The 14,246-nt window shown below is 42.9% G+C and overlaps 1 protein-coding gene across 1 annotated transcript; it reads right to left on the bottom strand.

Moving 5' to 3' along the window:
- Positions 1 to 275: 275 nt before the first annotated feature.
- LOC124253808 lies at positions 276 to 5,633 on the bottom strand. The gene is made up of 3 exons (XM_046687654.1): positions 5,553 to 5,633; positions 1,985 to 2,032; positions 276 to 1,529 (listed from the first exon to the last, which is right to left on the bottom strand). The coding sequence occupies exon 3, from the start codon at positions 1,513 to 1,515 to the stop codon at positions 445 to 447; it is 1,071 nt and encodes a 356-aa protein (XP_046543610.1). The 5' UTR covers positions 1,516 to 1,529; positions 1,985 to 2,032; positions 5,553 to 5,633; the 3' UTR covers positions 276 to 444.
- Positions 5,634 to 14,246: the final 8,613 nt, after the last annotated feature.

The following is a 14,246-nucleotide window of genomic DNA, read 5'->3' as shown; positions in this document are numbered from 1 at the left end:
TGGTTTGCACTTGTCTGGAAGGATGTTCTATAGTACTGGTCGAGTGAGATACCATGCCGTTGTTCAACATGGATACTCGGAGCCACTCTTTCAGTGGAGCACCAGGCACGGAAAAAACAAGTACCATCTTATAACGTCATTTGGTGTGACACAACCGGGGACCGAACCACCAACCTCCTAATCTCCAGGCATCTAAACCACAATGGAGGCCGTCAATAGGTGGTGAAACACAGATTCAGTGTTTGTACCTATTTAAATACAACACAAATATAATAATTATTTCATAGATGCTTTTATTGACGTTTGACGTTGATACATGACATTGAGCAACTTGTAGATTCGCAAGGCTCAGAGAATTAACTTAGAATAGGGGTAGGGAATCGTAGTCAAGTTGCAATGATATAAATATAACAACGAATTTGTGAAAGATACCCCATGACAACATTAGCTTGACTCCGTGAAGGGGAGTTCGGACGACTGGGAGGGAATTCGCAAGAATGTTGGTCTTCGGCATCGTAATACCTTCATGCAATGATCTCGAAACTTCCTCCCCGCCATTAAGTAGAGGTAGAAATTGACGGCATGGTTCGAGTCCGCGATTTGTGTCGTCAAAACGTCGAAAAACAATTTTCTGGTATTACACATAACGTCATCGTCTCCCACACAGACGTAGTTGAAGGTGATGACGTACACGCAGCGTGGTATGTTGAGGACTAGGAAGCCGATGGCCAGAGCGACGAGCATGACGGTCATATGTCGTTCCTGACGTCGAACGGTGCGATGAACTTGGCCATATGCCGACGTCATTACTTTACGTTTTGTTGTGGATTTGCGCATGATCAGAACAGTGACTGTGTTCAATACAAATAAGACCCCAGCAGGAATCAAGGCGAAAACGGAGGCACTAATGAAGAACCAGATCGTGAGGTATTTGTGGAACTGTTCTTTGACTGTACACGTGTAATATTTGTAATGAGTGACGGTGATGAAGATGTGGCTGTGGATGAAGCAGAGGAACGCGACGACGCCGACTATGATGACAACTGCCCGCTTCAACGACCACACCAACACCACCTTCAACGGGAACACAACCGCCGTAAAACGTTCTGCTGATATTACCATCAGAATCCAGTTGGCTGATGCTGCGCATGTCAGACCAAAGAAAAACAAAAACTGACATCCGGTTTCATCGATCGCCATTTTCATCTGTCTGGTCTGGTTTTCTATGATCTTTAAGATGATGGTGATGTTGTCGACAGAAGACAGCACGGCTGCGTAAAATAACGACGTTGTCAAACCTGTCTTCGACATTCTATTGATGACAAGCAAACTTAACGTATTTCCGGGAAATCCAAACGCAAATATAATCCAAATGTAGTATGTGTTAAGAAAGTCAACTATTTCTCTTAACCTGTAATATTCTGCTGGATACATAGGCGTTGTCACATTGGTGTGTAAGGTGATGTTTTCATCGACTGTTGCCATGATGATTGTTGTTGTATCGATCAGGTCCATATATGGCAAACCGTCTGAAAACAGAAGAAACCAACAGTTACCCTCAGAAACAATGTAGAAAGAAGGCTATACACTGACATTAATTCTTATTGATTGTTCGTTTGTTTGTTTATTTCTTTATTAAGTAACGCCGCACTCAGCAATATTGCAACTATATGCCTGCGGTCTGGACCAGACTATCCAGTGATCGACATATTTCCATGCAACAGGGATACGATGACATGTGGCAACCAAGTCAGCGAACCTCACCACCCGATTCCGTTAATTGCCTTTTTCATTAATTTTGAGTGACGAGGAGCCCCACAATATAAGTCATCCACAAAATACCTGCACATATGCTTAGGTTTCGGATTAAAAGCATGTACACCTGCTAAACAATGGCTGTTTATTTCTGAGTAAATATGTGCTTTGAATCAAAGAAAGAAAAAAGTGTTTCTCTCGATCAAACATCCAAGAAATATATACTCACCGGACTAGCCTAAAGACAGACGGTTATTGCTCCTTGTTAACGAATATTCTGTAAAGATAAATTAAACTTGTTGTACCACCACATCATCAATATTAAGTGATTCGCTTTAATTTATCTCACTGCCAAGGTCATCAAGTCGGAGAAAGTCAGACTAAGGGAACATCATTTACGCATTTTCAAATACATACAAGTTAGGCATTCTTAACTACACACAGCCGTACATTCCTACCCAACTTTAACCTTGACAGATACTTTTGGTTATTAACTACCATTTTCATATTAAGGGGACTTGTACGTGTGTGTTGAATTACCGATCCAAGGGTGCAAGACCTGACGCACGCACGCACGCACGCACGCACGCACGCACGCACTCGGTGAACCTTAGGCCTGAGCGGATCTCAACACACCAATCTAAAAGAATGATGTGTGGGTTCTTGAGCCAATCAGACGCCGACTTTCCAAACTGATTCGAAGAGTCAGAAAGCATGATGAGTGGATTCCTAAGCCAATCAAATGTCAGCGCTCCAAAACGATTCGACCAATAAGACAGAATGATGGGTGGGTTGTTGAGCCAATCAGAAGTCAACTTTGCAAAACGATTCCGCTTCATTCGAGTCTCACCTCAATTCCGGAATGTCGACTGTAATCGAAAACTATATCCCTCAGATACATGTATGTTCCTCGGTCGTGTTGGTGTCAGTGCCAAGATCTTTAGTATCAACATGGTGTATGAAATATCCGAAACAGACCGTTTTACATCACTTTCCATATACATGCCGAGAATTTCCGAAGCCTTGACGTTGATTGCTGGATAAAAGTTCACGTGACCCATTCACCTATTGTGATGTCCCCAGACTTCCCCACGTACACTAACAACAGAGTAGACTATAATGACATTGAGCAACAAATAGTCCAAATATATCTACGTTATATGTGTTGATTTGACAATATATTGAAAGTCCTGGACCAGCTGCCTATGTTTTTCTCACTTATCCCATCGCTCAACATTCCCGTTACATGCATTGTTAATGCTGTCAAGTGCAATGCATTAACTCCCTTGTCAAAGTCACAATCAGCTAAATGACAAACGACAACATATCTGTCCCCAGAGAGACTCTGAAACAACGGTTCCAACGCATCTCACTACTTGACGGGTTGTTATAATGGCGGTCAACACCGGAAGTACATACAACGTGTGCCTGTGTATAAAGGAAACTAATCAAGGTACGATTGCAACAGTCTCGACATCACTTCATGAAAGGATATCGATCTCATGTGTTTTTGTTCAGCTCGAAAACAACATAAACAATGGGATTTTAGACACCGTCAGAATCATGTTTCATAGCTCCATCAGGCTCTACCAGGCAGTGCATACGCTTATGACTCAGTAGTAACATAGCAGTATTGATGTACAGAGTTAGTCATCGACGCCCAGTTCCTTCTTAACTTTCAACTAGAGCATGTAGCGCATTCCCCAAAACGTACACACACACACGTTTTGGTTTTAATGTGTCTACTCTTAAATGAGGTCTATTCATCAGGATCAGTTGGGGACAGAGAGTAAATGACGATGACGGTTCGGGCCCCGGTCGCGTCACACTAACGACATTAAAATGTGGTAAGTGTTGTTCATGCACTTGGTGGAGTAGCACATACACATGCAAGACGCGTGCACACGCTCATTCACTCACACATACGCACATATATGCACACACAAACACATATTTATCCTCACACAAACACCTCTCTCTCTCTCTCTCTCTCTCTCTCTCTCTCTCTCTCTCTCTCTCTCTCTCTCTCTCTCTCTCTCTCTCTCTCTCTCTCTCTCTCTCTCTCTCTCTCTCTCTCTCTCTCACACACGCACACACACACTATCTACATCTGGAGATCAATTTGGTGATATTGTTTAAAACACTACAAATTAGATTGAGATAAGATCCAGGGAATCGAACTCGCTCCTTCTACAGGCTTAAACAACTAAGGGAGGTAACCCTGTCCAGTCAGTGCACTCAGACTACTGGGCCATCTGTGCCTTCGTAAACGACTCTGTCGTTCTGGGGCAAATGTTTATAACAGCATGCTTGTTTCACAAACCAGGTCATGTTTCCATACAAAGGTCACGTGTAAATTAATAACATGGGACAGTTCACGTCCCGCTAAAACCACAGGCTGCACAGCCCACTTGCGTATGTTTTAGTGAGCTAACACGCTCTCTTGCTTGTGACAGTTGGTTGAATGTCAGTAAGTTATTATGAAGAATTATAACGAGCTCATAGGAGGAGAGGGTATGCTTTTAGCAATAGTCCAGCGAGGGACACCAGAAATGGGTTTCCCACATTGTACCTAGCGTGACGAGCAAACGCTTTAACCACTAGACTACCCCTGGTCATCGGAGGAGAAAGTAACCCTTACTGCAATTCCTGGCATAATGGCACGGGTCGGTATGATGTACGCTGCTTTCATCAATATTCCAGTATAAGCATGTGTGGGATGCGAGTAAGTTGCATGTGAAAAGAGCTGTACATGCTTTGATGTGTCTGTTGTGAAGCCGTGCACGGCAACATATCCTGTCTCCAGATTGCCCAAGTTCACCTCCTGCCTTCCATCTCATTCCTGACCATCAAACGGTGATTATCTGATTAAATCTTTTACTTAGTGTTGCACCTGGCTATATACATTCACCTTTCTAAACGTGTTTTTAATAAATGTAACTGTCTCAGAATTATACCCAAATGATAAAAGACCATAATAGAACTTGCAGAAATCGTTTCGAATCTAGATTTCGGAATCAACAGATTAGCATGACCTATGCTATGCAGAAACCGTGGTGTTGGGATTAACCATTCTAGCTTGGCCCCATAGCATAATCTTTGGATCTTTACAAGGGACAATATGGGTTGCTGAAAGACCAATTATGACACAGATTTTCACAAGGGACAATATTGGTTGCTGAAAGACCAATTATGACACGGATTTTCACAAGGGACAATATTGGTTGCTGAAAGACCAATTATGACACGGATTTTCACAAGGGACAATATTGGTTGCTGAAAGACCAATTATGACACGGATTTTCACAAGGGACAATATTGGTTGCTGAAAGACCAATTATGACACGGATTTTCACAAGGAAAATTATGGGGTGCTGAAAGACCAATTATGGCACGGATCTTCACAAAGGCAATATAGGTTGCTGAAGACCAATTACAAGTTATAGAACTCGTGAAGATCCGGGTTAGAATTGGTCTTCAGTAACCCATGCTTGTCGTACAAGGCAACAGACAGGATCGAGTGGTCACGCTCGCTGACTTTGTTGACACATGTCATCGGTTCCCAATTGCGTAGAACGATGCTAATGCTGTTGATCACTGGATAATCTGGACCAGACTCGATCATTTACCGACTGCCGTTATATAGCTGGGATATTGCCGAGTGCGGCGTTAAACAACACTCAATCAACAAGTAACAGAGGACCCTAGCTCGTCATCTGATGCCGTCACTGATACAACTGCTTCCATACGTTAGTTTTCTATTGCTAGATACCATAGTAAATACAAAACATACTTACTGAGTCGGCCAGACGAGACAGCTGCAGTAAACCTCCACCCCAGTCGCCGAGCACCGGCAGCACGTTTCCTCTCGAGCGAGGATATCCGATGTATGAAACCACAGCTCCGGTGAGTTGACATATGTTCATGTAACAAGAGGCGGGCAGTGTCTGGGGAGGACCTGAATAAACCTGATTCCAGCAAACGGTGTCCGGTAATCTTATCAGTGTTGTAACGAAACCCAATCAGGCCCATTTATGTGTTCAAATTAATTATATTGGCACATGCATTATTCTATTCGAAATCGACAAATTGTGTGTTTTGTATGGTGCTCAAGGCATGTTTTAATCATTGCTCTTAACGCTGCACTCAGCAATATTCAATGTATATGAGAGCGGTCTGTGAATATTCGAGTCTGCACCTGACCATAGAGTTATTGGCTTCAGTGGCACCGATGGTGTAGAGATACGATAACATGCATCAACATTGTACGGGAGCCTGGTCCTGAGATCCCGTTAGTCGACTCTATCGACCATCATGGGTTGCTGAAGACCAATTCTAACGCGAATCATCACAGGACATCTGTTGTCTAAAACATCGGCTTATGGTTATAATGAACGTTTGTTGTACATCATTTCTTTGAAAGACGTAGTTACTGCATTTATTTTTATACTTGAGATCATTGAGTTCCGTTTACAGCTAGGCACCCGTGAAAGCCACCTCCTCGTGGTGGGTGGTGGGTAACGCTAAGCGCTCTTCAACCCCCGTTGTGGACCCGGGGGTATATTTGGTCCACCAACCCGTTTGCCGTGGGTTGCGCCCCTGTGTCGGTGGAGGACGGGAGTCTGGTGGTTGAAGGCACTGGTTCCAGGAACAGCGTTCCTTTGCCCAACACACCACTTCGGCCCTTACTTCACCTAGACGGGTGGTAGAATCGGCCCGATTCTATCAATAGGCTGGTCACGCCATGCCCTGTGCATAGACTATAGTTTTGCACATTTATCTTATTGGGTATTGGCTTTTTATTTCCCATAAATACATTATTGTTACATGAAACTGCCTAGAGTCCTCTGCCAGAAGGCGGTGGCTCATGGGCCAATCTGGCATTATTGACCTCCAGGTTCAAATTGTCATCAAATAACTTTACAGGGCAGAACCAACCTGATTTTTATGCTGTTTGACAATATTTGCTACCTGTGTTGATATTGCTTGAGTTTAAGTGAGTGAGTGAGTGAGTTAATATTTATCGTCACATCGGCAATATTTCAGCCATATCGTGACGAGAACAGTTTATAATTATATTAAAGATGAATAAAGTTAGAAATTAAAAACCTGTTGACGAAGAACAGTAAAAAGTACTAATGTATCACAGATATTCATTTAAAACTAGCAATTAAATCTAAAATATTGGAACTAGAAATGACAATACAATATAAAAACAGGCTGTAGATTGCTAACTACTGAAGGTAGATTACCATACTAGGGACCATGGGGACTTACAGTAGTAGTTATGTATTAGCTGCTATCCAGTAATTTTGAATGGGGATTCCTATGTTAAATTTTTCGATAAAAAGAGGTACCCCAATTAGCGAGCTCTGCCGCGGCGAGCGACCGTCGCCCACTAATTAAACACCTCACCGCGTAGGGTAAACATCTGTCCCGGGAAGCTAGCGAGAAAAGTACACAGATGACCGGACGTACAATAAACACATCGTCGCTTATGTCAATCACCTGCCCCGGGAAACTATCGAGAAAAGTACACAGACGTCCGATATCGAGTCATAGCTAAAAGTATTCTAATGAGACCGCAGTTAATTAATTAGATATACACGTGCTCTTATAGTATGAACAGAACATCCAAACTGTAGAACTTGAAAACGACAATTAAATGTGAATGATAGTGTCGGTTAAGTAGCTATAGGCGCAGAGTCATATGAGTTTGAATATCTCGCCGAGGAGTGTTACGCGCGCACCAACGCCATTCTAGAGCGCTTACACTTTAGTTTAAAATGGCCTACCTGTGTGATGCGTGTTCTGGTCTGCTACCAGTGGACGCAAACGGTGAAGATTACCAAGGACTATTTACTTGTGTGTATTGCAACACCAAACTGAAATACACGTACCATCGTTTTCTGACGCATAGCGGAAAGTGTGTCGTGAAGAAAAAAGTATCTTCAAAGATTCACTCATGCACGTGTAAGAGAGTGCACTACACGGACTAACCACCATGTACATGTACAAGAATTTTTGTGTGCGTGTGTGTGTGTGTATCGGAGACAATACACACTGACATTATTCCGCTAACGCCATTAGACACTGTACATATCAACCAAAGCTCCTAATATTCTCGAGTGAATACATTTACACAACTATTCAACAACAACCAACGAACGGAACTTTTAGGAAGTGTATTTATTTTTTTAAAAAATAAAATTTGAGACATCGAAGTATGCTTTGTAACTTTTCAACGCGTCAGGAACGCCAAGCAACAGGGTCTTCATCGCTGGGTCTCTGTAAGGAAAAAAGAAAAACATGTTCAAAGGTCTTATCATGCATGGGTTCCCTCAAAGCCATCAACCGAAACACTGCCCTATACACACGTATCCTAACCAGATTGCAGGGAAAAAACAAAACGATTACGAGGACTACGGGAGTGAGCGCTCATCAAAATCACAAAACATGGAGAATGGGACACAGGAAAAAAGATGAGGTAAGACATATTTTATCAATACACAATGTGAGAAGTTTCGTTTGCTGTGGGTGTGTGTGCGTGTGAGACGTTATGTTAGATGAATCGAGCAGCAATATTATGTTATTAGATGAATAACTAAAATATTGGAAGATAATACGTACTTTTTAGCATAATCGTTTCCCGTGTCCTATGCTAGGACCTTGCCATCGGGTCCGCTCCGCTGCCACTCGTCCCACAACTCTATCCATTTGGTTGCGGCTTCGTCGTTCCGGGGGTGAAGGTGCTACACACCCCATCACAGGGTCGGGATTAAAAGCTGCTGATATACTTCTAGGGAGTCTTGGAACAGGCAGCAAAGAGGCTTTTTATACCCCCTCCCTCCATTTGGCTCGACCAACGGGGGGTGTCACAGGGGCACGAGGGTGGCTCGTAGACCTTAGAAGTATATCTACCGTTTCACGCCATTTGGCGCGTCCAACGGGCGGTGTCACAGGGGCACGAGGGTCGTTGGTAGACTTTAGTAGTGTATCTACCGTTTCATGCCATTTGGCGCGTCCAACTGGTCGTGCGGCAGACATCGATACACCAAATCTGTGGATACCGTCTATAACTCTCGCGTTTGCCTCGTCGAGAGCTATATCTAATCCCGTTAGTAGATATTTATCCACTAATGAACTTAGATAAACGTTTGAGGAAATGAGCCCTCTGTCAAACATACGAAAAATGTCGCTGGGGTAGATATTGTGGTTGTTCATGACTGTACGAATATCACCGTAAGAATAATTCGGAGGAAGAGTACCGAGCTAATCACGTCTTATAAACCCCCCACGCCTACAAATCCATACAACAATGTAAACAGTAACATTACTCCCGCTGAAGCTTTAAGGACCAATTTCATACACGCGGTTAATTACAAACACATTGTTTTCTCTTGTCACACCTCACGCACGAGTTAACATTCCCCACTTCAACTCGAATCGTCATTAGCTACATTTCTAAAGAACAATCGCGAGTTGAGAGTAGTATTTACTAAATACAAACAGCGCTACACTTGGTGAACGACAAACACAGTAGTAAACCGAGTAACGAAGACAAACACATCCCCACCTGGATAATCCAAACACCCATCTCTCAGAGTCTATTGTATTGAGTTCGTTGTTCTCCATCCAATGGTAATCGTCGAGTGGAGAACCTTGCTAGCACACGAGATACCAATCCCCAGTTTCGTGTAATCATTAGTTTTTGGACTAGATGAATATTTACGTGTCTAAGAAAGTATTTAATAAAATACAGACTACAGCGGACTCGATGATCGAAAAAACAAATCAAAACCTTACATATATACGTTGATCATGTCGAACGAAAACTATAAGGAGAAGACACAGCACCAATCGGATAAAATATCATCGACTACCCAAGACGATTCATCCTCAGAAGATGACTGGTTAGATAAACCGTGGTTTGTCACGTTCGATGAATTTATAACGTTACGTCCTTTGCAATACCGCAGAGTAGATTCATCAACCAGTGCGAAAAAAACAACTCATAAGTGCAGGAATTGTGGTTTCAAAACGTATAATGAAGTGGACACTGAATATCACCGAGATCAACACGCTCGCTATCTCAATGAAGAAGTTGAATTTGTCGTCATTCATCATACTACACATACGGTATCAAGAGACGATGATCAAGAAATACGTAACACACAAGACGAGAGGTAAGTACACCCATAACGAATGCAATAATATCACGTGGTATATTAGTCACAACGCTATCAGGGATATCACACGGGAATAATTAATACAAATGTATTTATGTATTTGTAATTTATTTATTTTATTTTTGCAGTGCCGAACAACACCACGAAGGGCAACGAGAAAACACTGCATAAGTCGCAGTTGAACAACGAAGCATTGAACAATTCGAACTATATCAATAACGCTTACAAGATGAATAGTTGTCATTCATACAGGAATTCAAGACAGAGAGAAAAGGAAACGAATCATCCTTTAACAATATGGGTGGAAAAACAAAATCTGAACAAATTAAAGGAGCAGCTATCAGAGTGGGTAGATACAATACAGCATCGCATCGCTCGCGATGATCTGTAGATATACAGGGCAGTCGTAGACAATAATGAACGGTGACGGTGTGTATTCGTCTAATGTAAGCGATACTAATACAGGACGTGTAACCATATATATTCAACAACAACAACAACGTCTGAAGGTAAGAATTCACATTTATTATTATTACTATTATTATTATTGTTGTACAGATTAAAGATATTATGCACCAGGGAGGGATATTATTATTATTACTAACATTTTGTTACATTCATACACACACACACACCCGCATAATTATACACGAATGATATATCTCTCTCTCTCTCACACACACACACGAATACACACACACACACACACACACACACACACACATACATGAATACTGATGATAGATTAATAATACGACAGACGGATCGGTGGTACACTCTGTCGTGTAGAACGGCGGAGTCTTTGGGGACGGTCCTCTCCAGCAGTGCGACGATGTCGTGTTCGTCTGGTGGGGAGAGGTGGATCTACCGCGTGAAGTCTCCATCTTCTAATCCAATCCAATCCGCGGTAGATCCACATCCTCAAAGAATACACCGCCGCTCCCACGATGCAGAGGAGTACGTCTTCCAAATAGGAAATCAGTTCTGGTGAGGGGAAAAAAGTAAGATATTATATGCTCTATTCCAAGTGAGAGTGTTCAATAGAGAAGGCATCATCAGCATAGGCAGGGGAGTGGGCGCTCTGGCACCGGGAGCCGATGAGCCTCGATGTCCGGCATAAAACGCTGATTTAGCACCACCCCGACAACACCGTCTAGAGAGACGTCGTAGTCGATGCCTGCACACAACCCGATGACGAGGGTAAAAATTAGCCATCCTCCGCTCAGCACGCCAACAAGGGGTACCACATAACTTTCAAATCTGGAAACCGAGTAGAAAGGGAAAAGAAATTAGGGTCGTTTGATAATATGTTATCTAATTACTTCTTCGTACAAAGCATTTTCTTCATCTCCTCCGATTCAAAGCAATCATTATTAGATATAAACCCGGTACCACCCTGTGCTGACGAGATGTTGCAGTTCGATAGAAGAAGGTAAAACACTTCGCATATGAATGTAATTAGACCTTCTCTGAAATCTACACATGACACCACACATACATATCAAGATCACACAAATCACACCCAAAATAACGAAAATTACAACGAATAAATTCCACACTACCACCGTGTCGTTAACACCCGTTCTCGACGAAGCTCTATCATCGCCGATAGTAAACACAGCACTCGACGCTTAACGATGTGTGAAACCGTCATAGTAGAAACAGGGTCAGCAGCAGGAGTAGTAGTAGTAGTAGTAGTAGTAGTAGTAGTAGTAGTAGTAGTAGTAGTAGTAGTAGTAGTAGTAGTAGAGTAGTAGTAGTAGTAGTAGAGAGGTTTATAGCAACAGTACTCGCAGAAGTGATAGAAGGTGCTCGTGTTGATCTATTAACACCTGAAATGGAGAAAGAATCTGAATCCGTGCAATAATGAGTATCTGAAGTATCTCTCTCATCCAATCACACACACACACACACACACACACACATACATGAATACTGATGATAGATTAATAATACGACAGACGGATCGGTGGTACACTCTGTCGTGTAGAACGGCGGAGTCTTTGGGGACGGTCCTCTCCAGCAGTGCGACGATGTCGTGTTCGTCTGGTGGGGAGAGGTGGATCTACCGCGGCGTGAAGTCTCCATCTTCTAATCCAATCCAATCCGCGGTAGATCCACATCCTCAAAGAATACACCGCCGCTCCTACGATGCAGAGGAGTACGTCTTCCAAATAGGAAATCAGTTCTGGTGAGGGGAAAAAGTAAGATATTATATGCCTATTCCAAGTGAGAGTGTTCAATAGAGAAGGCATCATCAGCATAGGCAGGGGGAGGGCACGCTCTGGCACCGGGAGCCGATGAGCCTCGATGTCCGGCACAAAACGCTGACGTGCACCACGTCCGACAACACCGTCTAGAGAGACGTCGTAGTCGATGCCTGCACACAACCCCGATGACGAGGGTAAAAATTAGCCATCCTCCGCTCAGCACGCCAACAAGGGGTACCACATAACTTTCAAATCTGGAAACCGAGTAGAAAGGGAAAAGAAATTAGGGTCGTTTGATAATATGTTATCTAATTACTTCTTCGTACAAAGTATTTTCTTCATCTCCTCCGATTCAAAGCAATCATTATTAGATATAAACCCGGTACCACCCCTGTTGACGAGATGTTGCAGTTCGATAGAAGAAGGTAAAACACTTCGCATATGAATGTAATTAGACCTTCTCTGAAATCTACACATGACACCACACATACATATCAAGATCACACAAATCACACCCAAAATAACGAAAATTACAACGAATAAATTCCACACTACCACCGTGTCGTTAACACCTGTTCTCGACGAAGCTCTATCATCGCCGATAGTAAACACAGCACTCGACGCGACGATGTGTGAAACCGTCATAGTAGAAAACAGGGTCAGCAGCAGGAGTAGTAGTAGTAGTAGTAGTAGTAGTAGTAGTAGTAGTAGTAGTAGTAGTAGTAGTAGTAGTAGTAGAAGTAGTAGTAGTAGTAGTAGAGAGGGTTTATAGCAACAGTACTCGCAGAAGTGATAGAAGGTGCTCGTGTTGATCTATTAACACCTGAAATGGAGAAAGAATCTGAATCCGTGCAATAATGAGTATCTGAAGTATCTCACTCTCATCCAATCACACACACACACACACACACACACACACACACACACACACACACAATGAGAATGCGATTTTACTTACTGTCAACTAGAGCGCTTATCGCTTGTCGAGTATGTCGTGATGTATCCAAAGGTTGGTAGGTCCGATCCAGCGTCGTCTAACAATAGAGAAACAAAGAACATTAAGAAAAGAAGTTAGAAATACAACAAAATAAGTAAAATACGATCGGTTTCAATACAAAAACTAATGGGATATCTAATAACAATACCTGTGAATGGAGGAGTAGTGGTGGTGGTGCTAGTTGTCGTAGATGTGACGGTTTTGATGACGGCTGTCGCGGTTCCGACGTCAACGGTGGGCTAGCAAGAATCTGCGAAAACACGAAATAAAATGAATAAATAAATAAGTAAATAATAAAATGAATAAATAAATAATAAAATGAATAAATAATCCTCAAACTCTCTCTCTGCTGCATAGTACTTTTAATCTGTAAAACATTATATATTATAATTATGTTTGCATAACTCACCTCGGGACACGGTTCGCCGTTAATCTGTATCGTGACCCAGGAGGGTCTCGCAATCTCCCCACAGGTCACGGCGCTGTTTTTAAGGTCTATGAATCCCAGGTTAGGATAGCTGTGACCACTGACAGAAAACTCCCCGGTCCCACCTCTCGCCTGTTATCCTTAGGACCCGGGGTACGGTCCTCCCGTTGAGAGGTCTCGGGTGCCAGCGTAGCACCACAGTTCCCTCCATCCATCAAAGAGCATCTTGGGGTAACCCCAGGACACTGCTGGTAGTCCACCATAGACTCACCAAACTCAACCAAGACATGTTAAGAAATCCCATTGTGATCTTCTTCTCGTCGCGCTTGTCTCTAATCGACTGACCCCAGTTAGTTAAGACAATAGGTAACGTAACCCGATACCCGAAGTCCGCATGACCATGGGGAGTGTGGGGTGGGGAGAACAGGTGACCCGATACCGAAGTCCACTCGGATACAGGGCTTGTGGAATTACATAATTTCCACATACCGAGCCGCGCGGTTCGTGGAGAGCGATATCTTCGATCACATATAATTACACTGAAGAAATCATTGCAACGAAGATATGTAGCATTTTATAAACACTTGTCTGGGCTAATTGTACGAATTTTGGAAATACGTCGTTGACGAGTATTTCGCTGAGCGTGTGTTTTGTCAGTTGCTGAGACT

This window comes from Haliotis rubra, unplaced genomic scaffold (genome assembly GCF_003918875.1).
Source record: "Haliotis rubra isolate DU_JTF1 unplaced genomic scaffold, ASM391887v1 Scf554, whole genome shotgun sequence".
NCBI lineage: Eukaryota > Metazoa > Mollusca > Gastropoda > Lepetellida > Haliotidae > Haliotis > Haliotis rubra.
Note: the sequence above shows the minus strand (reverse complement) of the source record. Positions and strands in the feature narration are given on the sequence as shown.